This window comes from Rhinichthys klamathensis, unplaced genomic scaffold (genome assembly GCF_029890125.1).
Source record: "Rhinichthys klamathensis goyatoka isolate OS25496 unplaced genomic scaffold, OSU_Roscu_1.1 h1tg000035l_1, whole genome shotgun sequence".
NCBI lineage: Eukaryota > Metazoa > Chordata > Actinopteri > Cypriniformes > Leuciscidae > Rhinichthys > Rhinichthys klamathensis.
This window is the reverse complement of record NW_026606583.1, coordinates 3,941,314-3,967,814: the sequence shown is the minus strand read 5'-3', so window position 1 is coordinate 3,967,814 and position 26,501 is coordinate 3,941,314. Positions and strand designations below refer to the sequence as shown.

General features: G+C 40.8%; 1 protein-coding gene across 3 annotated transcripts in view; it reads right to left on the bottom strand.

Moving 5' to 3' along the window:
• Positions 1-26,501, bottom strand: part of pcdh15b (protocadherin-related 15b) — a 248,948-nt gene that overhangs the window by 122,527 nt on the left and 99,920 nt on the right. For all 3 annotated transcript variants that reach the window (XM_056245931.1, XM_056245929.1, XM_056245930.1), the window contains exons 12-15: positions 25,942-26,148; positions 20,610-20,744; positions 3,102-3,251; positions 1,174-1,367 (exon numbers count right to left, since the gene is read on the bottom strand). In XM_056245931.1, coding sequence (XP_056101906.1) covers positions 1,174-1,367; positions 3,102-3,251; positions 20,610-20,744; positions 25,942-26,148 — 686 coding nt within the window. The remainder of the gene's footprint in view (positions 1-1,173; positions 1,368-3,101; positions 3,252-20,609; positions 20,745-25,941; positions 26,149-26,501) is intronic.

The window sequence follows — 26,501 nt, the reverse complement described above, 5'->3', positions numbered from 1 at the left end:
TCTCAAAACTCAAAAATATATAAGTCTAAATTTAAGTTTCATGTTTTTGACTTGTCCATCTGTTAGGATTACACAGTTTTTACACAAGTTTTTACATAAAAAAGTAATGTGATGTACATTTGTCAGTCATACATAAATGGGTATTTGTTAACAACTGTTCATTGTTAGTTCCTGTTAGCTCAGGTCCATTAAAATAATCTATTAGTAAATGTTAAAATTAACATTAAGTTAGATTATTAAAATGCTTTCATATTAACTATTGGTAAAACATAGAACCTTATTGCAAAGTGTTCCCAGTTTGCTAATTTGTTTATGCTACAACGGTGTAACTTGGTTTCACTTAATTTTGATGGTTCCTTTAACACATTCTGTTGACTATAATTAGCCTTGCACCTACATGTCTACTAGCTCTCATTGAAGTGTTAGTAGAGTATTAGTAGACTGGGTCATGGTTAGAATAAGTTGACACATGTAGTTGCAAAGTTCCTTATAGTCGGTAGAATGTCTGTTGGAGGACCATCAAAATAAAGTGTTAGCAGATATGAAGCAGAGAGTCTACTAATACTCTAATGAGACTAAGTTGACATGTAGTTGCAAAGCTACTTATAGTCAACAGAATGTTCAAAAGGTACCATCAAAATAAAGTGTTGTCAATTCAAATACATAAATCTTAATTTTAGGCCTCGATAAAGTGTAACTCGTTAAGTGGGAACACAGTTCTAACCAAGTATAACTCTGTGGAGAAGATTTTCAAGTTTAGGATCTGTTGATTTGTTGTGTATATTAGAGGCTCTTAAACTAGTTCCCGAACAGCAAAGCGAAACAATGCATTTCCTGAACTTCGCTTGCACTCGTTCTATTTCTGCTTCATTCCGCTATATCGATCCAGCGGTCAGCAAGAATTACAGAGGACAGCGGCTGGTATGAATTGGACAAGAGGGGAGGTAGCGGCAATTAGAGTGAAAAGCCCTTAATTTCCGCTCTTCCAAGTGTCAGATGGACAAGAGCAGGGGCCAATATCGGCAGAGTGTTCTCAGAGATATTTCCGAAGCAAAATTTGTCACCACGTGGCATTGTATTGATCTAAAACTGGGCATGTGAGGTTGAGGTCTTCTGTTAGAGAGTGAGAGGGACACTCTTTTTCAACCCTCATTGGGTTTTCAGTTGATTTACCTTCTCTGGGACACAGGGCCGTTGTCGGAGGCCCTAACGGTGAGGGCGTAGGAGCGGCCCACGGTCAGGTTGACACTGGGTGGCACGGTGATCACTCCTGTGCAGTCATTGATGGTGAAGTGTCCCTGATCCCCCGCCAAGATTTTGTAGCTCACCAACCCGTTGGGACCCTCATCAGCATCCACTGCTGTCAGCTAAAAAAAAAAAAAAAAAAAATGAATTGGTGCCGTTACTTCAGAAAGGACCTGCAAAGGTGCTTATTCACGTTCATCACTGTCCAAGCTTTTAAATCATGAAACCTGTCAAGTACATGTCCAGAACTGGGTCATGTCTGCCAGATTCACTAAAATATTCAGATTTAATAATTCAGCACATTCAGCACCTGGCAACACTGGATTGTCGGTGGTTTGTGAATAATGGCACAGGTTTCTTTTTGTGCTGAAGTTCACTACTTAGTGATTCGTTCATTCATTCATTTATCAATTTATTCATACATAAATACATACATACATATTCAGTAAAAAAATGTATGACAATTAAGGATGTTTTGCATCTAAATTCTAATTCCCATAATGCAAAAAAAAAAAGAATATAGAATGATATAACTAGTATTTAAGTATTTATTGTTTATACATTTGGGTAGAATATGGATATTGAATATTGCTTGCTTAACAGCTAGCCATATTTTAACCATGTTCATACTATTTAACTGAATATATTGAATTATTTTCACACTTAACAGATTTATGCAGATTCTAAGCAATTTGGAGAAAAAAAATGCATTTCGAAAGTAAGATTGTAGATAAAGAAAAAAAATCAAATAGGTGCAATGACAATGCAAGGTGCGATGCAAAAACTAATATTTTATGATATATAAATTGTATTTAAGTATGTATTTAATATTTATGTCTCAGGGTCGTATTGATTGTACTGTCTTTAATTTATACAGGAATAAATGATTAACAAAAACGTAAATACATATATAGATGGTACTTTAACTAATAATAATAATAATAATATAGTAGTAAAATTAAATTACTGTAATACAATAATGAGAATCACAAATTAAAAAAATATGAATAACAAAAATATGCACAGAATTTTATATATATATATATATATATGCATAAATATTAAGAAGATTAATATTTATGCACAAATTACTTCTATTTTTAAATGAAATATGAAATGTGACCCAGACAATATTTTGTGAGAATTACACTAATACAATGTAGCATTGATGTTTTCGACTCACTGATTCTTCAGACAGCAAGATAAGGATTTATTTCAGAACCTTTATAAAGTGACAACTACATGCATACACTGGAGCAGTTAACCTTTCAGATGATATAACCTGCACTTTTTAATTTTGACTTCAGCTCTGCTCGTGTCCTGATGGCAAAGAGATCAGTTATGCACACATTTCAAAAGAAAATTCCGGTTAAGACAAAGATTAAACCGAGATCTGAGCAATTATTCTAGCAATAAGCCCCTCATAAATGTGGGAAGTACAGCTATTAATTCAAATGAGTGGATTAAGGTTGAAAGGCTCAGCAAAAAACAAAACAAAAAACATTTTGTCTTGTTTTCCAGTAAACATATCTAAACATCACTAATCCAAGATCAATGTAGAAGAAAAAATTTGTAAAATATTAAGATTATGGATATTTTCAGAGTTAATTTTTCTGGCTGTATATATAAAGCACAATTTTTTCTTTTCAGATCAAGGATGGGCATCTTCGGTCCTGGAGGGCCATTGACTACCATCCTAATCAAACACACCAGAACAATGTCTTCAGGATTACTAGAAAGCTACAGGCAGGTGAGTTTTTAATCAGGGTTGGAGCTAAACTAGAGAATGCTTAACAAGATGAAATGCTAATAAAGAAACAGATTTTAATGCAGTAAAAGCATAACTTATTGATTACCTGTAAGACGGTGTCCCCAGGCTGCATGTCTGTGTAAACATTCACACTGTAGGAGACGTTGGGGAAGGTGGGTGTGTTGTCATTGGCATCAATCACAGTGATATTAACAGTGACTGGAGAGCTCTCCTGAACTCCATCTGAGGCAATCATCTACAGACACAGGCAAGTAATAAAACCGTGAGGCAGAGAAAGGCATTGATAAGAACCACATTTGCTTCCTAATTTCATAATTGCACATTATGCACAGATGAATCACTGAAAACCAGCCATTTTAGAAAGGAATTTAAAATTTAAATTTAAAAATTGCTGCTAATTACACATCAGCAAACATATACTGTGACATAACATTTTCACATTTTCCCTTTGCTTATTGTGATAGCATAGGCCTAGCCAAATTATTCAAATGAATGCTCTTGCGTGGAGAGAACAGTCCATTGGCGGTACTCCCAAACTGCCTCTGCTGTCAAATAGACTAATGGGATATCACAGAGAGGTTGTAGACTGTGCTGTGAGAAGGGTGTTTTTGTCAACCTCCACATGGAATAAAAAAGCTTGTAGTCAAATCAAATATTATGAATAAAAGACAACACAATAAATAAAAACATGTTGATAATTGGTAGTCGATGATGTGTTTTTTTTGACAGCCGATATCAATGCCGATATAGGCCTATATGATATCACACTATTTGATTTAAAGATAGTAAATAACACGTGCATCATTTCGGCAATTAAATTTTGCAATTTAAATAATATTAACCAAAAATTTTAAGAAATAATTTGAACTTGATTATTAGATCCTGTTACAGTATTTTTCACAAATAAAGAAGTCAGTTACACTGGAAGTAAACACTGTAACCAACAGTACACTCTGTCCGTGTGGACTAAGAATCATTATTTCTCAAAGAAAAGGTAATCCTATTTGTATTTACAGTACACAGTGGATATGTTATAGCGGGAAACTGGATAGTGCAGCATAGTATAACATTATGATTATAAATGCTATCTTAAAGGTTCCTAACTTTGTTTTACATGCATCCAAAATAATAATTAAAAAAAAATTCTCATAATATACATTGCAACATCACTTCTTTTCTCACATTGTCTGAAACGGTTCGATAAAGGATTCGGTCTTTCTAAACCCCTCCTTTCCGAGAGCCTACTCTTCTCTGATTGGTCAGATGGCCCAGTCTGTATTGTGATAGGTCTACTGCTTACAGCGCACTCGGCACTCGTATACACAGTGATCCGAACAGTAACGCTGGCGTTGGTTTTATCGTATCAATTCGAGCTTGAGCCCTCATCCCCTTCTTTTGGAAGAGCATGCAAAGTGGATGGCTTTTGCAGTGCAGAAAAGAGCGTCTTTTCGACATCTTTACAACACAAACCAAACTCTTCCAGGCCTCAGCTACTACTACAGTGTTTGAGAGTGGGTCAAAGTAGACGTTGTTTGCAGGAAGCCAATGAAGCTCATGTGCGTTTGCACAAGGGATGTCCCGATCCGATCCACAGCATCGGTATCGTGCCGATACTGGCCCAGAACGCTAGATCGGAGATCGGAGGGGCGAAAAAAATATGATCCGATACCTGCTTGAATATTAGCATTTCCCTTATCCAGATAAGCGGCGCAGCCTGCAGATTGGGCGGTTTTGCAATGTATTTTGCGGGCAAAAATGGGTTTCGGCGGGTGGATAAAATTGGGCTGGTTTCGGATCAGTTCGGCGGGTTTTTGTAGCCGAAACACCGGCACTTCAGATCCTTCTTTCGGCGACCGACCGACTCACTCACTCACTCACTCACTCACTCACTCACTCACTCACTCACTCACTCACTCACTCACTCACTCACTCACTCACTCACTCACTCACTCACTCACTCACTCACTCACTCACTCACTCACTCACTCACTCACTCACTCACTCACTCACTCACTCACTCAATCACTCACTCACTCACTCACTCACTCCTCACTCCTCACTCACTCACATCTCTGGCTGACGCGTGCCCCCTAAACTCACATCAGACACTCCCTCCCACTACCTTCGGTGTACTATTGACGCGGTTTTGCAATCCGTCTCCTCAGTTTATAAACTGCACACAAGATTTTGACGCATAAAGCAAGTGTGTGTGGGAGTGTGGAGCGCGCACTGCATGGCACGGGGCGCGGGCGCGAACACTTGCGTTTTCCTTTCAACAGTGGAAACAACTTAAAATACTCTATCATTTCTGGTCATGCAGAAAATAACAAGTTATTTATATATAACTTACGTACATTTTTTTTGCGCAGCTTTTGGTGTGCATACAGTTCCAATTCAAATTTTGGTGTTCAACTTTGCGTTTTAAAAATAACAACCGTTAATTTTTCGTTTTACAGGTTAAAAAAGGAAAAACAAATGGACGCAAGAGTACACGGATCAATGGGTAATTTTAAAGCTTGTTAATGATTAACTTTAAACCCGTTGGTACTTTAACTTTTTTTTTGTGTGTGTGTTTGAATAAAGGGTGGCAGTCTTTCCTAATCAACTGTGTTGTGGACTAGCCTATAGCCTACTGGAGAAGTATTTGTTCTCCATTTAAGTTAATTGTTTTTAGGTTGCTAATTGAGCAAAGTGCTTCCATAATATTATTAGTAGCCTATTAGTATTAGTTCAAGAATAAAATATAATAAAATAAAAATATCGGATTGATATCGGTATCGGCAAATAGCCAAAGCGGCGGAATCGGTATCGGAAGTGAAAAAGTGGTATCGGGACATCCCTAGTTTGCACTCAGACACTTGGTTCTCAGTGCTGTCCAGGGGCAATTCTAGGATTTCAATATTAGTGGGGCTCAGGGGGGCTGTTTGTATACTAGGGTAAGCATGAACAGTAGGTTATACACTACCAATCAGTTAGAAGGTTGAAGAAACACCATCTACATCTAGATGGTGCGGCGCGGCTTAGACACATCCTCAGTGATGATGGATCCTCCGTGTCTTCGATCATTTAATACCCTCACCTGGGCGACCCAACCGAGGGTGATCAGTCTCCGGTTTGTTTCCAAGCAGAGTGCTAAACCATGGATCTCCCCTTTTGATCCACAGACACCTGTGAGAGCATTTTCTGGTGGCTTATCTCAGTCTGAAACCTTTAATACCAAGAAGCCTGAGTGCCCGGTGAAGAGACTGCCCTGGAAATCCCCTGCATCCCACCTCAATAGGTTCACAGCGGCCCCTCCACCCGTTTCCTGTGCAAGCCTCCACCAGCTTGAGGTACTTAGCCCTCTTCTGTTAGATGGCCTCTTCTATCCACTCTTCTCAGGGAACGGTCAACTCCAGCAGCACCACTTGCTTCAAGGCATCAGATGTTAAGACCAAGTATAAAATAATATTGATTAAAGGTTTTTCGAATATTCCCTTTCATACATTGTGTAATATAGCTGTTTGTGATTGTAAACGTTCTGCAACGTTGTAAAGTCGAAAGTGCATGATAAATAAAGCTATTGTCTCCCAAAAGAAAGAATCGACTCTGACCCGCCAATGCGAGTCGTTTGTGTTTTCGAATCCTACTCCGTGAGGATTCTACGTCACTAGAAAAGACAATCGCATAATCCCCCCCATGTTGTACGTTTCACAACCGCCAACAACTTGACCCGCCTTCAAATACATAATTTTACTGACGACTGCTTCTCAAATCTCAGAGTTCAACGTGGGATTCGCAAAATGCTTGCTCTTGAAAGATGAGTCTGTATCCAGTTTATTTGGACCAGCTTGCTCCTCAGAATCACAACCTGTAAGAATGATTAGTTATTGATGTATACAGGTCCTTCTCAAAAAATTTGCATATTGTGATAAAGGTCATTATTTTCCATAATGTAATGATAAAAATTAAACTTTCATATATTTTAGATTCATTGCACACAAATACTGATGATTTTAGCATACAGCTCATGAAAACCCAAAATTCCTGTCTCAAAAAATTAGCATATTTCATCCAACCAATAAAAGAAGTGTTTTTAATACAAAAAAAAGTCAACCTTTAAATAATTATTTTCAGTTATGCACTCAATAGTCAATACTTGGTCGGGAATCCTTTTGCAGAAATGACTGCTTCAATGCGACGTGGCATGGAGGCAATCAGCCTGTGGCACTGCTGAGGTGTTATGGAGGCCCAGGATGCTTCAATAGCGGCCTTAAGCTCATCCAGAGTGTTGGGTCTTGCGTCTCTCAACTTTCTCTTCACAATATCCCACAGATTCTCTATGGGGTTCAGGTCAGGAGAGTTGGCAGGCCAATTGACCACAGTAAACCATTTACCAGTGGTTTGGGCACTGTGAGCAGGTGCCAGGTCGTGCTGAAAAATGAAATCTTCACCTCCATAAAGCTTTTCAGCAGATGGAAGCATGAAGTGCTCCAAAATCTCCTGATAGCTAGCTGCATTGACCCTGCCCTTGATAAAACACAGTGCACCAACACCAGCAGCTGACATGGCACCCCAGACCATCACTGACTGTGGGTACTTTACACTGGACTTCAGGCATTTTGGCATTTCCTTCTCCCCAGTCTTCCTCCAGACTCTGGCACCTTGATTTCCGAATGACATGCAAAACTGAGCAACAGTCCAGTGCTGCTTCTCTGTAGCCCAGGTCAGGCGCTTCTGCCGCTGTTTCTGGTTCAAAAGTTGCTTGACCTGGGGAATGCAGCACCTGTAGCCCATTTCCTGCACACGCCTGTGCACGGTGGCTCTGGATGTTTCTATTCCAGACTCAGTCCACTGCTTCCGCAGGACCCCCAAGGTCTGGAATCGGTCCTTCTCCACAATCTTCCTCAGGGTCCGGTCACCTCTTCTCATTGTGCAGCGTTTTTTGCCACACTTTTTCCTTCCCACAGACTTCCCACTGAGGTGCCTTGATACAGCACTCTGGGAACAGCCTATTTGTTCAGAAATTTCTTTCTGTGTCTTACCCTCTTGCTTGAGGGTGTCAATGATGGCCTTCTGGACAGCAGTCAGGTCGGCAGTCTTACCCATGATTGCGGTTTTGAGTAATGAAACAGGCTGGGAGTTTTTAAAAGCCTCAGGAATCTTTTGCAGGTGTTTAGAGTTAATTAGTTGATTCAGATGATTAGGTAAATAGCTCGTTTAGAGACCCTTTTCATGATGTGCTAATTTTTTTAGATAGGAATTTTGGGTTTTCATGAGCTGTATGCCAAAATCATCAGTATTAAAACAATAAAAGACCTGAAATATTTCAGTTGGTGTGCAATGAATCTAAAATATATGAACGTTAAATTTTTATCATTACATTATGGAAAATAATGAACTTTATCACAATATGCTAATTTTTTGAGAAGGACCTGTATATTTTACCGGGTGTTCAAAATATATAGTTTTGTGTTTTTTATAGGTCTCCAGATTTTTCTCACCACACATGTTTGTGCGTGATATCAAACAGAGTAGACATTCAAAGGGCTGTGCGTTCAACAAGACAAAGTATAATTTAGGCTTAAGCAGCCACCATCAACACCCTAGTAACCACCAAACAACACTTCAGCAACCTCAATGTCACAAGCCACAAAGAACTTCAATCACAGCATGCTAACAACTTAGCATTTTTGGCAGCTAGTTTTGCATAGTTTTTTCACAAATTATAACAACATAGTTTTTTTATTTTTTATGACAATAGTTACTGATAGTGTATTGACAATGTTTTTTTTTTTTTGGCTGAAACTATTGTCACCACAATACATTTTATTAAGGGTTCGATTTGAAACACAATGATTCATCGATGAAGGACCTCAAAAAAAAAAAGCTGCAACTGCAATACTTTGTGTTATTTCAGGGAACACTTTCCTACGAATTTACCGCATCATGGATAGATCAACATGGCCCTACAGACTCATTTAAATGAGTGAAAACGATGCTTCGAAGACAGGACAAATGAGATACTTGATATTCCACAGCTTCAGCAAACAAAGTTCATCTTGTCGCAAACCAGATAATGGCATCTCTAAGCAGCCATTTGTATGTGAGACGCAAGCCTAACACGGCACAGTAACATCACCATCGGGACCCGGACTCTTCTGTTTCCTTAGACGAGACCAGCTGGTTTCAGTTTCTGAATGAATTCGGCGGGAGTGAGGTGGAGTGCAGTGCATGTTAAGTCCCGCGGCACACGTCCCACGAGCCAACCTTAACGCACGTCTGACTGAAAATCAGCATTCAGTCGGTGACCTCTCCACAATTTAGTCTTCCCATACCGTAATTAAACACTCCTATAGAATCAGGCACGAAGGTCTTTTCAACAGTGAAAACATGTTGAGAAACCCACCGGATACATTTCTTTTCACACTGTACATCTCAAATCTCAACTTCTTAATTGTAATATCGTCAAAATAAATGTAAACTAAATTACCACCCAGCAATATATTAAAATTTGGATATATAGTACATATTACTTTACCTGCATACATTCAGTATACTTATGTAAAACAATAAATACTATAATACTACTTTTTTCACTAATTAGTTTGTTCATAAGGCAGTTGTTTCACAGCTGAAAAAGAAGCAGAGGAGACAGAACAGCGATAAACTACTGGATAATAGTAAAGTACAAAGACATGTTTTTATCGCTCATAAGATTTGGAGAGAAATAACGCAGTCACTGGACAAGGATGAATATTTATTGCATGCATGTGTTGACCGCCTGTGTTCACGCACGCTATCAAGTGGAGAAAACTATACGTGATTGAGTGTGCAAAACTAAGGAAAACATGAGCTTATTGATGCAATTTGATCTATACTGTTTTAGTTCAACGGTTACTCCTGATTGGAGGATTCCGTAAATATTTAGTTTATATGCAGTTTATTAAGTTTCAGCTAAGTTTAATGGCGCAACACAAATATTTAGTAGTGCGTAAGTTGAAACTTATTGCCCCTTTACTTCGCAATTAGGCTAAGTTGTAATGACAGCTGGTGCAACAGGCCCCTGGCCATCAGGGTTTGGCTAAAATGAAGCATAAGCCTCTCCCCTCAGTGTTGTTTTCTGTAAGTCTGTCAGTCAGACAGACGTGATTGCACAGGACAAATATTTCAGTGATATCTGTCAGGTAGTGCCTGTGCACTTGACATGTCAGAGTTGTGGCACTCTTGCGGTAGATGCAAGTTTGCTTCTGGCATGGGGAATGCAATTATCTAAACCCACTCCTCTCTCCCTCACAATTTCCTGCCTCCGCTTCACTGCATCAATCTAAGAAAGAATATGAATCTCCTGTAAAAGTTAAAAAAGAAAACATGGGGGAAAATAACAAAGAAGCATAATTTTGCAAAGTGAGAATTAACCTTTAGGCTTAAACTAGTCCATTTAGGAGTTGTGACATCAACAAAGGGCAAAGTATGAAGTGTTAAGTGTAGGTATGTCCTACTCTTGCATAGCCAGACCTTCAGAATAATGGCAGAAGGTCTGGACTCCATAGCAGCTTTCATTGGCCAATAACCCCCCAAGAGGCCGTCTGACTGACATGTAAAGCAAGCAATCACAGTTCGTTTTGTTCAGCGTCATGTTTAGGGACGTGAAACTCTGAACTCGATGTCCCTACAATAACAGACAGACGTGTAAAACTCTTGAATGTCTATGCTGTGAACTTACCATACTTCACATACTTTTGAAAATCCAGCTTTTAATTCATCGCGTTAAGCGCTCTTTTGTTACAGTTGTAAACACGATTTCCCCTTCCATGATGGGATTTGGTGTCACAGCGGCTTTGTTTCCAGGCAGACCATTAAAGAACGTGACACACATCTCCCAGAACTCCTGTTGAATCCTGAAGTATTTCCTATTTAGTATGCCTTATAAATCAGATGTTTAGCCAACGGTCCGTGGGCCGCACATTGAAGCGTGTTCAGTGGTTGCTGTGGTAATGAACAACAATACCTTGACGTGCAGATTTATGTTGGTTAACTTTTATTTGAGGAATTCTGTTAATAATGGGCTATTAAGTTTGTACTTATTGTACTTTTCCCTTTTGTCAGGGCTGGGGAGAAGGTAACACCAGCTGCCAGAATCACCTCATGTGGCCTGCTAACAGCAGCACAGGTCTGGGAGCTGAAAGTCGAATTGAGGAACTGAAGTTTCCAGAGGCTGTTGCCATTACATCGCTAAGGCCAGATCTGGTGCTGATCTCAGAAGCCTCCTAGCAGATTATCCTCTTAGAACTTACAGTCCCCTGGGAGGACTGTTTCGAGGAGGCCAATGAGAGGAAGAGTACATTGAGCTGTTACAAGAGAGAGGATTTAACGGCTAGAATGCAAGGTGCGAGCCCATTGAGGTGGAGTGTAGAGGGTTCACAGCTCAGTCTCTCTGCAGGGCCTGTAACATACTGGGCATCAAAGGGGCCAGTAGACAAAGGGGCATTAAGTCGGCCACAAAAGCAGTGGAAGTTGCTTCGAGGTGGTTGTGGATCAGAGGAGGAGAGTCGTGGGTGGGGTAGTGCTATCTGGACACAAGTCGGGGCTTGATCAACCCTGGCTGGATCGCCTGGGCAAGGCCAAATCACCTGATGACCCCAAGAAACATCACTTGACGATGTGTCCTGGTGTATCACATGCATCACATTCAGGGATTGAAATTAACACCCAACATCAACTGTCAAAACACTAGCCAATTTGGCGGGTTACTTATTATGTTTACTTACTTTGCTGGGGAAGTTTGTGTAAGCCAAATCTGCGCAGATTTAGCGCAAATACTCGTGAGTCATCATGATGTATTAAATATAGCGTATTGCGCAGAATCTGCACATATCTGGCTTACTTGAACATTAAGTCCATCATGGCCTCCTAATCATCCCCATATACTAATTGGCTTCATCACTGTCTCCTCTCCACATAAGCTGGTGTGTGGTGGGCGTTCTGGCGCACTATGGCTGCCGTCGCTTCATCCAGGTGGATGCTGCACATTGGTGGTGCTTGAGGAGATTCCCCCTTCTATGTAAAGTGCTTTGAGTGCCGAGAAAAGCGCTGTATAAATGTAATGAATTAGTATTAGTATTATTATTATTAATGTCACTATTCATGTCACAAATAACGGCACGCTTGTTCATTTTCATTGAAGCAATAGCAAAGATTAAAAAGCATTTGGTTAAGAGAAAAGACATTATTTTCCAACATCCTACATTTTTTACATTATTTGTACTGTATCGATCTGTCCACCTAAAATACATTTTTGGTGAAAAGGATAAGGATGAAAGAGGGAGGAGATGAGGGAGGCTGGATGACAGGATTTTGTTTGAATAAAAAATAAGAAAAAAATGTATGAAATCCAAATTGTATAATATAAATGTATAATATACACTCACCGGCCACTTTATTAGGTACCCCATGCTAGTAACGGGTTGGACCCCCTTTTGCCTTCAGAACTGCCTCAATTCTTCGTGGCATAGATTCAACAAGGTGCTGGAAGCATTCCTCAGGGAGTTTGGTCCATATTGACATGATGGCATCACACAGTTGCCGCAGATTTGTCGGCTGCACATCCATGATGCGAATCTCCCCTTCCACCACATCCCAAAGATGCTCTATTGGGTTGAGATCTGGTGACTGTGGAGGCCATTTTAGTACAGTGAACTCATTGTCATGTTCAAGAAACCAATTTGAAATGATTAGAGCTTTGTGACATGGTGGAAGTAGCCATCAGAGGATGGGTACATGGTGGCCATAAAGGGATGGACATGGTCAGAAACAATGCTCAGGTAGGCCGTGGCATTTAAACGATGCCCAATTGGCACTAAGGGGCCTAAAGTGTGCCAGGAAAACATCCCCCACACCATTACACCACCACCACCAGCCTGCACAGTGGTAACAAGGCATGATGGTTCCATGTTCTCATTCTGTTTACGCCAAATTCTGACTCTAACATCTGAATGTCTCAACAGAAATCGAGACTCATCAGACCAGGCAACATTTTTCCAGTCTTCAACTGTTCAATTTTGGTGAGCTCTTGCAAATTGTAGCCTCTTTTTCCTATTTGTAGTGGAGATGAGTGGTACCCGGTGGAGTCTTCTGCTGTTGTAGCCCATCCGCCTCAAGGTTGTGCGTGTTGTGGCTTCACAAATGCTTTGCTGCATACCTCGGTTGTAACGAGTGGTTATTTCAGTCACTGTTGCCTTTCTATCAGCTCGAACCAGTCTGGCCATTCTCCTCTGACCTCTGGCATCAACAAGGCATTTCCGCCCACAGAACTGCCGCTCAATGGATGTTTTTTCTTTTTCGGACCATTCTCTGTAAACCCTAGAGATGGTTGTGCGTGAAAATCCCAGTAGATTAGCAGTTTCTGAAATACTCAGACCAGCCCTTCTGGCACCAACAATCATGCCACGTTCAAAGTCACTCAAATCAACTTTCTTCCCCATACTGATGCTCGGTTTGAACTGCAGGAGATTGTCTTGACCATGTCTACATGCCTAAATGCACTGAGTTGCCGCCATGTGATTGGCTGCTTAGAAATTAAGTGTTAACGAGCAGTTGGACAGGTGTACCTAATAAAGTGGCCGGTGAGTGTATAAGCTGTGATGTAGTTAATCTGGTTTATTTCTTTTTTCTCTTTGTTTTAGTTTTTTTGGCTAGTATAAGTAGGGTGACCAGACGTCCCGTATTTCCCGGGACAGTCCCGTATTTCAACTCTAATTTTAGTGTCCCGACTTATTATGAAAAAATCATGTTTTGTCCCGTATTTCATCGTTAATATATATTTTTATATATTATAGGTTTCGTTTTCGAAAGGCTACGTGAATATGTATGTATGTTATGTTCAAAACCGTGTAGCACGCGCATGACAGAGAGGGAGAGAGCGAGAGACCCGGCCCCCCCCCCCCCCCCCCCCCCCCCCCCCCCCCCCCCCCGGTTCTGTGTCGGTCCCGTATTCAACTCCGAGAAATCTGGTCACCCTAAGTATAAGTTCTGAATGGCCGGTAACTTAAACATGCAGTAGCCAAATTGGCCGATGAGTGAAAAAGTTAATTGCAAACCATTCAGTTGATTTTAGAAAATATAATATCCTTTAAGTGGATGCTTATGTTTAGTGTGCAAAGATCATAATGCAAGGCAATAACATTGCATATTTATAATCTTTAACATGGGATTAGACTGTTTGATTCATACATATATTCACATACTGTTTTTTTTTATCATATAGGCCTATCATACGTATATTCACATACTGTTACTGTTGACTAGTCAGTTACAAAATGTCAATGTAAACATCAATGAAATTAGGTGTGGTGCACATCCCTAGTTACTGTAAGAGTGCACTGTACCAAAAATAAAGCAATTGAAAATTGCTGTTGCCAACATAACAGTGAAAGGGGAATCAATCATACAGTCATGACATCATCTCAGCGAGGTGCTTCAAGAGCTGTGCTTATCACACGTGCAAAGTTTGGCATGTCAAACTGGAAAGCTCAGACATCTCAGTTATCTCCAGGGTGCCACTTCGGTGGAGTCCTTGCTGCTCAACAACAAATTCAAGGACTTGTATCTCCAGTAAGTGTAAGCTAGCTTCATTATTGAAAGGCACCATTACTAAAGTTGAAATTTCATCTTTATATGCCACTGAGATGTAAGGATAGCAACTACTACTGTCATGAGAAGAGGGAAAACAGCTAAATCAGGACCATGTGACACTGAAGACTGGAGTAATGGCTGCTGAAAATGCAGCTTTTTTTTTCGGGTTCAGTCAGTGCCATACAAATGCAAGAATACACCTGCGTTCATTTACATTTCCAGAACATTTCAGTAATCCCTCCATTACGGTAATGTCCTGACATTTAAATAAATGCAGGTGTATTTTCTTTTTTCTTCTTCTTCTTTTATTGCATCTGGTTTGGGTCCTCAAACATTTTTGTATGGAGTGGTGTTTAGTGGTTCACTGCTTATCTCATTGTTAACTTAGAATAAAACAAAAATGATTTTCACTAAACTCCACCAAACTCAGCTACTGAATGACACTACATGCTATTTTTTTAATTGCATTCATCACATAGAATGCAGATGCCTGACAACAAAGGTGCCATCTCAATCCAGAGCCCCCTACACCACGTTTATAATGAAAAGTACATAATAAAAACACATTATTTATTCTGGCTTCATAGAAAATGCTGCTAAAAATGTTAACTGAGTATTGACAAGTAAGTGTGCCAACATGCGCAATCGCAGAAAATGTGTTTCCATTAACCAGGGAGATGCAGTTGTGTATCCTTTGTGTAGGTCATAATAGTATGACCCATACTAGCATAATTTCCCTGGTTCTAAAAATACCATTGTTCTCTCTCATTAACAAGCCAGCAGGGCTATAATACACTCCACTCCACTGTGTCATTGTAATATATGTCAGAGAATAAATAACCATGGACGTGCTTAGCAGCGTTAAAACAAACCCATTCACCACCAAGACATTTTTTTATAGGAAAACAGCAACCTCCATGTTACCAAACTGAGATTTGCATATATTCATAATACAGTTTGAAAGACAGTGAAATATGGTGTTGTTATGAATTGAATAGCAGGGCCCAGAGAAAATTAGCTGATGGCACCACAGTGGCCTGCATTCTCCATGTGAGCTGATGCAGCATTGTGATATTTAGTATTGCTGGAGTATAACTTACTAAAAACAGCAACACTATTTAAAAATTGCATTGCAAGATTCCAAAAAATGAATTTTTGGTTAAAAAAACTACAGAAATCAATTATTGTGCAAGTATATCAAATATCAATTTCAAAACTGTTTCCTTGTCCCGATTCACAATGGTAAGACTATAATAATGGTTTAGAATTGGGGACGTTTTCATTGAATAAAAACATCAGTAGAAGACAGTTATCTATTAAAAGATAACTGGTAATCGTCTTTTTTAAAATTATGTCCTTTCTTTTTGGAGGGTGTGAATTTTGCCATTGTTAATGAAAATTGCTCTGATAAAATGATTTACTTTAATCACAGGTATACCAGAATGCCTCAGACCATCATATTCACCTGCGCTGAGCTGAAGCACATCTCATGTAATTACAAAAACAATGTTCCCCAGTGAGTAACTTGCAATTTTATGTCTTATGGGCCAAATCTTCTGTACTGCATCTTTAACTCTTAAGTTTCTATTTTCAAAATAAATTATTATATTTAAATTATATTTAAAGTTACAATTCCAAAAACAATGGAAATAATGATTAGGTACACTCACATGTGTTTAATGTGTGATTCAATGCTTTTTCATTGATGGTTTCATTATGGTTTCACACATACATTTCACACATATCTTTTTTATTTTTTGGTTTGTAATGTTGCTGCTTGAGCATGAAAAAGTTCTGCAAAGATATAAAACACAAAGTTACTCCAAAGAAAGTTATTCTCTATATCAGTGCACACTGTTTCTGAACTCCCTGAAACGGCTCGATTGTAGTCTTGAGGAGAGGCCTGGTTGAGTTGCATTCAGGGCCGTCGCTAGTGGGGTGAAAGGTGGTGACAATTATAGGGGCCCCCGCTGCCCAGGGGGCCCCACAAAATCCAGCAGTTATACTATTTAGGCCCCTGTAGTATGAATAATTCTAATATTTATATTAGTTGTATGCCTGAGATTTAAATGAAAACCACAAAAACGTGCAATTTGGGTAAATATTATTCCAAATATCTGCTTCTCTTACCTCCATAAAAATGGTTTAGTCCGACCTAAAGTATTTATTAATTATTCAGTCAGAGTCAGTGACAAACATCAGATGGACCCAATAAAATTGTAAGTCCCACCCCAGCTCGTGAACAGAACCAATCAGAGTTGAGGCGGCAGCCTGAAGTTAACGATGAACTTGGTGGAAGAGCAGGAGACTGACTGACTGAAAAATGTCGGGGGAAAGAAAACATAAATCAGGGAACCAGAAATGCCAGGAAAAGACGGAGAGGGAGGCAAGGAGAGTGGTTGTATCCCAGTCGATCAAGACGTTCTTAAAGACCGGTTATATATTGTTATTTCGCTGGGAATTAGAAAACTTCCGTCTACAGTCTGCCGTGTACAGTCATTTTTTTTATTATCGGTGCGCGCCACAATCGACCGAATGATTACGTGGTCTAAATTCCTGTCTTTTTACACTATTGTAACTAGAGTTTTAAAAAAAAATTACACGAGTCACGACGCATTGCATTATGCATCTGACCTGCCGGCTGATGATATTTAAAACATCGAGAAAACACGAATACAACACACTGCACTTGGATGAATAAATGTATTTGCTTTATTTAATAATATTACCAGTTCCATATTATCTTTATTAAAAAATAAGACAATTAATGGTTTTATTTTTTTAATTAGACTGCATTCTTGTCAATTTCTAAATGTTTACTTTTTGATTTATGAATTATAACAGACTGATGGGGAAAAATGTTGACTGATGTTTTTATTATTATTTAACAATTTCTTGCTTTTTTGTTAGTTTTTATTAGGCTAGTTGTAATTTTTATATAAACATTTAACTTTTAAAATAAAGGTTTTACAACAACATCACCATCTTCTGTTATGTGGGCCTCCATGTTCATCTATTGTACAGTATATGATATTGGTGGAGGGTGTTACGGGTGTGGTGCAGGTTGAAGGAGAGGCAGCAGTCAGCAGATCAAATACAATAATCTTTACTAAATAACTCAGACCAGGAATCCAGAAAACACTAACACACCATATACAAACGTACATACGAACGAGAACCGACAAGGAGTGAGGGAGAACACAGGGTTTACATACACAGAGAACGGATCAAGGGAACAAGACACAGCTGGGGCAAATTAACTAGACACAGGTGAAGGAACTGAACACAAACGAGGAGCGGGAAAACTAACACAGGACTAAACCAAATCACAATGACGGGGGGAAACACAGGACACACATGTAACATAACGCCCCCTCCAAAAAGGCGCGTCCTCGCGCCGTATAAATTCAAAAGGGGTGGGGGGGGCGGGCGCCCTGGAGGCTGACGAGGGCGTGGCCGGAAGCCTCCAGGGCGGAGCAGGACGTGCAGGAGGCCAGGGCGGAGCAGGATGTGCAGGAGGCCAGGGCGGAGACTTTCCTTCGGGCGGCCAGGGTGGAGACTTTCCCTCGGGCGGCCAGGGTGGAGAGGCCACTTCAGGTGGCCAGGGTGGAGAGGCCACTTCAGGTGGCCATGGCGGAGACGCACCTTCAGGTGGCCTATATCCCCCCCCCCAAAACTTTCTTGGGGGGAATCACAGGCTCTGGGACAGGCTCTGGGACGTGGACAGTGTCTGGGTGGGCAGACGGGATGTGGAAAGTCTCTGGCTGGGCTAGCAGTGAAGGCCCGGCTATGCTGGATGGAACCAGCGGTGAAGGCTCAGAAGGGCTGGACGGGACCAGCGGAGAAGGCTCTGAAGGGCTGGACGGGACCAGCGGAGAAGGCTCTGAAGGGCTGGACGGGACCAGCGGAGAAGGCTCTGAAGGGCTGGACGGGACCAGCGGAGAAGGCTCTGAAGGGCTGGACGGGACCAGCGGAGAAGGCTCTGAAGGGCTGGACGGGACCAGCGGAGAAGGCTCTGGTTCGGCCGGCATGACGCGAGCTCCGGCCCGGCAGGCGTGCAGGTAAGCTCAGGCTCGGCAGGCGTGCAGGGAAGCTCAGGCTCGGCAGGCGTGCAGGGAAGCTCAGGCTCGGCAGGCGTGCAGGGAAGCTCAGGCTCGGCAGGCGTGCAGGGAAGCTCAGGCTCGGCAGGCGTGCAGGGAAGCTCAGGCTCGGCAGGCGTGCAGGGAAGCTCAGGCTCGGCAGGCGTGCAGGGAAGCTCAGGCTCGGCAGGGCTGCAGGGAAGCTCAGGCTCGGCAGGGCTGCAGGGAACCAGCGGTGCGGGCTTGGCTGGGCTGGACGGAACCAGCGGTGAGGGCTTGGCTGGGCTGGACGGAACCAGCGGTGCGGGCTTGGCTGGGCTGGACGGAACCAGCGGTGCGGGCTTGGCTGGGCTGGACGGAACCAGCGGTGCGGGCTTGGCTGGGCTGGACGGAACCAGCGGTGAAGGCTCTGTGGGACAAGACCCAGGCATGATGGTCTTCTTGGCCCTCCGCGTCGACATGAGCGGTGGGTCCATCACACTGGACATTAGTCTTGGGCGCCCCGAGACCGATCCGGTGATAGGCCTGATGGCTGGCGTGACTTGAAGCTCTGGCTGGACGTGGCTGACGTGAAGCTCTGGCTGGACGTGGCTGACGTGAAGCTCTGGCTGGACGGTCTCTGGCTGGACGGTCTCTGGCTGGACGGTCTCTGGCTGGACGGTCTCTGGCTCGGTGGGGCCCACTGTGAGCGGCGATCCACAAGCCACCAGCACCCACTCTATGTACGCCGCGAAGTTCCCTCGAGGCCCATCTCCGGGCAGGCATGCTTTGGTCTCAGCGTTTAGGCCTGCCCGGAAGAACACACAGAGGCTGGTGTCATCATAATGAACTAGAGGTACCATGTCCAAATACCTCTGTGTGTGGGCCTCGAGGGACTGATCCTCCTGGGACAGGAGAAGGATTTGGACTGCTGCATCCATCGATGTTAAGGTCGGTTCTTCTGTTACGGGTGTGGTGCAGGTTGAAGGAGAGGCAGCAGTCAGCAGATCAAATACAATAATCTTTACTAAATAACTCAGACCAGGAATCCAGAAAACACTAACACACCATATACAAACGTACATACGAACGAGAACCGACAAGGAGTGAGGGAGAACACAGGGTTTACATACACAGAGAACGGATCAAGGGAACAAGACACAGCTGGGGCAAATTAACTAGACACAGGTGAAGGAACTGAAAACAAACGAGGAGCGGGAAAACTAACACAGGACTAAACCAAATCACAATGACGGGGGGAAACACAGGACACACATGTAACAGTGGGGGCCCACATCAATATTTTTTCAGGGGGCCCCGAATCCTCTAGCTACGGCCCTGGTTGCATTAGTAGTGTGACGAAACTCACGGTTATGCTAAGTGGAATGGCATTTGACCAAGCAGTTGACTCAGAGCACATTGAGCATTTCGGACGAAAAGGCTTCATAGACACTAGAACTAAACAGAGAGTTACTGACAAAGTAATGATTAGAGTGTGAATAGAGGTGCTGCAACAATGCAAAATATGTGAACATTCAAGCATAAAAATATATTCTAGTAGACCCCAAACACAAAAAAAAATCAAGACTTTGTAAAAGGGCATAATAGATCCAGATAGGTTAGGTTAAGACTTTTGGTTCAGACTCAATAGGTTTAGACTTTTATTGATTATAATATTATCTATATATTAATATAATACAATATTTCCACTTGCATTGAGAATCTATACAACGGCACGGATTGCAGTCAATCAGAATTCCTTTAGTGCAGTATGCAGTTTTAAAAATAACCCCAGAGAGAAAAATCGAGTAGTGTGTGGAGAAGCGAGTTTAGACAAAGTCCTTAAAATGAAAGCTGCAAGCCCCAGTGACAGAGACTGGGCTAAGCAGGCTTGTCAAGGAAAGGTGGCACGGAGCCCTTACCGTGAAGGCATAACTCGGCTGTTCTTCATGGTCCACGGGCCTCAGTAGTGTCAGGTAGCGTGCCATCCCACTGGGCGTCATTGCAAAGATGCTGTTGTAGTTGTCCAGAGAGATGCGCACCATAGGATCTTTTGTCTGCAGTGGAAATAAATCACAGTAAACACCCGTGTCAGAAGGCAGCGACATCAGAAGACAGAGCATGCTGGGAATATGACTACACAAATTGCTATGAATGGGAAAAACACTCATAGACCTAGTCCATTAGAGAAACACACGTAAGGAGAACTCAAGAAAACAAGTCATAAGAGAGATAAACAACTCAACCTTCTGAAAGAAAGTGCAAAAGCACGGACTTGAGAAGTTAAAGGCACTGATATCTGCTATATCAAAGTAAATTAAGGAACATAAATATCTAAAGAGTTTATACAAGAGCAACAACATTTCAAGACTCAGGGAGCAGCTGAAAAAGCACTTTCACGCTAACAAAATTGGTTAAAATAGCGTTGTATTTTCGGAAAAACAGAATATCATGTATGATCTAACAATTTTTGGTACTATGTTTTATTGAAATATTTGCTTTAACAAAGATACTTTAGTGTAAAGAGTTACTGAAATCACATTAAGAATTTTCCATCTGTATGAATGCTGATATGTCACATGGTGCTCTCACTCCCACCCAACCATTATCTAAAAGAGCAGATTGCGGTTTATACCTGCTCAAATTCCTGCCGGACCCTAGAATGCCTGCAGTACTACAATCTATGTAGACCATTAAATCAGCCATTATGGCCTTGCAGTACATACATTTTTCATGGCACACTGTGCATTATGTGATCTAAATGCAGATACTGTTGCAGAACTCTTAAAAAGTGCATGACACACATATTTGCGTGTGAGGTTTAATTGAAAAATATAGTGCACATATATGTGACCCCGTCTGTGAAAACCCGGCTAAAGTCGCAGAATATAATTATGAGATGAAGAGCATCAAATTAGTCAGAATGATGAAAATAGATAATGTGTGATTATTGCTGTGAATGGTAGATTACACCAAGGGATTCAAGATACAGTACTCAAATTTTCATTTATAACATGATGAATACTGAAAATAATGTTTTTATTGACATTACTTTTGATTATTTTGCGCAAAAAAAATAGTGTCGATATTCTCCTGATCAAAAGACGTGTGAATAAGAAGAAGCAGAAACAAGCGATAGCATATGTAAGCACGTGCATGAGCAAAGTCATGTGATCATCAACATTAAACAACATGTAAATCAAAACTGCGTAATGTTACCGAATGAAATGTCGACCCAGGATGAGTTGTAGTACTGTGAAGCTTTGGGGGTGTTGATGGACTCGATCTACTCCATCTATGTTTTGATCATCCTTCTGAATCCGATCAGTATGTAGTCTTGGACATAAAAGTGTTTTTCTTAGCTTTTTGCTCAAAATGTTGCTTTTTTAATTAAACTTACCCACACTCAAGTCTTGATAAAAAAGAATGCATTTAGGCTAGAATATTTTTTTTTTTTTTTTTTTTTAAAGGTCTGTTCTTTCTTTTGATATATTGCATGGTCAGATATTCATACAACAAAATATTCTGGTTGCCATGGAAAATTTTGTGTAAATGATTAAAAATGCTGCCGGTGGCTGGCAGGTTATTTTAAAAAGCGCTGGCGGGGAAAGAGTTAAGCACTTGAGGCATTCATCTGTTTTTGAATGGGTTTTCATTTTCAAGGAAACGTGGTGCATTGACAAATTGAGTAAACATTTGCACATTCTTTTTCAGGTCCATTACAGCTTTGACTTTGCTCAACAGCTGCATTATCCCCATGAACCCATGCAGCCAGGACCAATCTTCTTCAAGACGCCTCGCAACTGTGCTGTGTTCGCCGTTGAAACAGAAGGGCTTCCACAGATGGTGATCTTTCTTCTAGATGAGACAAACCGTCACTGGCAAAAGGGACTAACCGTGTGGTTACGCCCCCTAGACTACTTTTTTGATAACTATGCTGTGAAGGAGACCCGCTTGCACTTACTTGCAGACAATTGCTCAGGTCAGAATAAAAACAATGCACTAGTTCAATAGAGGATCACTCTTTCATTCATGGTAGCTGGCACACAAAGTTAGCTTCTGACTCTATTTGGCCTGTTGAAGCGTAAGTACAGGAATTCAATGGTGGAATGCTTTGCTCATATTGAGAATGTTGTGTGCAAGGCTTTTCCAAGTGGTGCGCTGTTGTTGTCCCCATGTATGGCTGGAACTCCTACCGGTTCCTAACAGTTTTTCAGAAAGCGTCCATCAATCAAGTCACACAGTCAGAGCCAGTCAAACAGTAAGAAACCTACCACTCTGTTACCAGAAGGACTTAGCAACGAGAGGAAAATGTACCTCTTCAATGAGATTTGGGAATTTGTGGCAGAAAGATATAGATAGTGTATGCCCTAATCCAACAATGAAGAAGGTTACAACTAATTAAAATAACAATGTTCTCCATGCAGAGGTGCTGACCCCTGCTTCACCCAATTGACCCCTCGCAGGGAGCTTGATTGACAGGTGATCTGACCAATCATACTTCGCCATCCGCCATCTTGTCCAACAAAGCAGTCAGGAGAGTTAGTAGATTAACATGGGAGGATTTGAACTTGAAAAACGGAATGTACTGATGCCTTTCTGCGGTTAAAACAACATTCCTTCTTATGTTCATTCATGTTTATTTGATGCTATAAATGAACTAGAAGGAAGAGATGATCGGATCACGAGCAGCTTTAACTGATGCTCTAGTCTACAGCGATCTGTCACGACACATTAAAGAGCCACAAAACGGTATTTATTGTTTAAATTTCTTTATAAAAAAATGACCAAATTTGAAAGGTGAGACTTTGTTTAATATGTTTAATATTAAAAGTAACCGAAAAGTAACCTGGTCTGTCCTGTCTGTCAGCGTGTTGTCAGTCCGCGATGTATTTTTCACTGCTTGAGAACATAGTGTGTGTGTGTGTGAGAGCAGCGTAGCTTGTCGGACATAGCGACAGTAACTAAGGGGGGCGGGTCTTTGCGAACGGTCAATTCTCGTGGTGACTGTGTAGCCTCTTATCTGTTTATGTACATACTCTCATGACAATCACTTAGCTGTGAGCAAGTATTATATTTCTGACCTTTTTAATACCAAAATTTACATACTTTTGTAAATAAATCCCTGAGATTATCAGGGATTGGGAAAATATTTTGCATCTATTATTGCATCAAATATTTTGCATCTAGACAAGTGTAACTGTGTATACAAAGTTTGAAAATGACCTGCTAACATTTGTTTTTGTGTCGTCCCATATTTAATCCAAATGTTACCCAGTAGCCCAGAAAGAGATTGAGATTTACTGCATATATATTGCATAATATGGGGGAACAACAGTAAAAGGAGCTTCCTAGAAGTCCCTGTGTGACATCACATCAAATTATATTTTATTGAAAAAGTTTTATTTTATCTTTGACCACCTGTATAATCATGGTGGTTCTCAGTACATTTTAAGGTAAAAAGCAGGTTTTGGTAAATGAGTAACGTATCATATAATTAAATATGTGATTAGAAGTTGCCATCCCATAATACCGGAAACATTGTCAAAGTATTTTTAACAGTGAATTTCTGGCATAAATGTAAAGGAATATTTTTTTTACAGTGAAAAATAAAACATTTCCTTTAAATAAGTTTTCTATGTTAAAATATTTTCTCATATCCCATCGGAACGTGCAGAAATGATTAATAGGCCGATTCCTCTGAAAAGCGTAATACTGCGTTCAAACATTGCTCAGTTTGTTTATCCTGACCAGTCTGCTAACTGTGCAAAAGTTTGGAGCAGGTCTATCTGACCAATACAAGAGGAATAGTTTTCGGGAAATATTATATATATATATATTTATATATTATTATTATTGCATTTACATTTGGTGGCACACAAATCACACACTTCAAATTTAACACTGATGTTGTTTGCAATTCCTCCTTATGCTCTAGATTTTTCAGCTGAATGCAGTCATCCAAATTTACCAAATTATTAATGAGATACATTAGATTGATTGCCAGTCAGCCCAAGAATTTAAATCAAAATCAATAAACAAGACGCAGGGCAGTAATCATGCAGAGCATTAAGCAAATTGAATAATACAAAAAGACAGCACAGCAAAAATGAGAAAGAGAGAGAAAGCAAACAAGGGCTTTTACACTTCTCGCATCTCACAGTAATTCCATTAATACCTACAGGCACATCACTGGGATTCAGCTTTAGATGGGAGACAAAACATATGCTTGACATTAGAGTGTTTTCCCTCTTTAAGACTTATGTGATTAAAGGAATAGTTCACCAATAAATGAAAATTCTATCGTTGTTTATTCACCCTCATGTCATTCCAAAACTTTATTTCTTCCATGGAACACAGAAGAACATATTTTACAAAATGTCCAGACTTCTACTTTCCATACACCATAAAGATCACGGTATACTGCAAGCAAATCGAAGAACGAACTGGAGTGACATCATTCCGAACAAAATCAGGCCAAAACGAAGTTTGTTTGGACTTCATTTCGGCAGTTCAAAACAGACTGCTAAAGCAAACTTTCCAGAAAAGTAAACATGACTGGTCAATGGTGATTATGTAAAACGTAGGTGTGGCTCTGAGGCTCCGCCTTCTTTTATGTGGAAATCTTCTCCAGTTCGTTTATTTTTCTTATCAGATGCGAGTAAAAACATGAACACACTGCACAGCTGCTTTACAGTAGAAACTGTAAGTTGTAATTCTAATGAAAAGTGACACTGACACTGTTTTTTCATGTTTAATACTCTAAAGCTGCTTGCTTTTCAGCAATTTATTGTATAACTTGCTATATAAATAAAGGTGACTTGACTTATGAGAGTAGAAGCAGGGAAAAGAGCAACATGGACATTCATCAAAATATCTTCTTTTGCATTCAGCTGATTTATTATGACATGAGAGTGAGTAAATTATTGTTTTATTGTTGTGTGAACTGTCCCTTTAAGTTACATGTTTGTCAGAATTGGCTATGTTCTAAATACTTTGCCTTTCTATAAAGCGGAGATAATTGCAAAGAGAGAACATTAGCGCACTAAGCGCCACCCCAATAACTCTCTAAGTGCGAGCCTCCGAGACCGTATCTGTGATGCTGTTTTCAATTTTAATTTGCTTTTCTAAATGCTCTATAGAGCAGGAGCTTTGGTTAACATCAGAGGAACATTTCTATACACACACATCCCTCAGGACATGTGAAAATGATTGCCGTCTGAGCACAAGCACAGAAAAAGAGCGAGTCCTCACCTCCTCGATGTCGTTATCCAGGGCGATAATGGCGAGAGGGGTGGAGAGATTGGCACTGCTCGAGATAGTTGTGCCCAGCGGAGCAGATTCTGAGATGAATCCATGATAAGTGGCCACCTGGAAGTACGGCGCCTGATTGTTCTCATCAAGCACCTCAATGTGGAGATTGGCAAACGCTGGGAGAGGGTGTCCATTATCCTGCTCCGCCTAGAGAAAAGAATGCCATGAGTTGAGAGATCCTGACCTTAAGATGGAATACTGTGGTGTGAAACCACTGCTTTGTTGGATAACTGCATGCAGCATATATAAGAATTGCAATGTGAAAAGCCTCTATGGGCATACGAGGGCTTAACACTATCTACAGACTTGCCCCGCTAAATTAAATAAAGACCATGGCTGATTAATTCAGGTCATTCTCAAACTTAATTCTCTCTGAGTCTGGCATGCACCCAAGTGCTCTGGGCATCTGAAAATGTAGTGTAGTATCTATTGCTCAAATTCCAACCTCACCAGCAGCACCTATATAAAACTAACATAACATTTTAATGTCTGAAAATCCT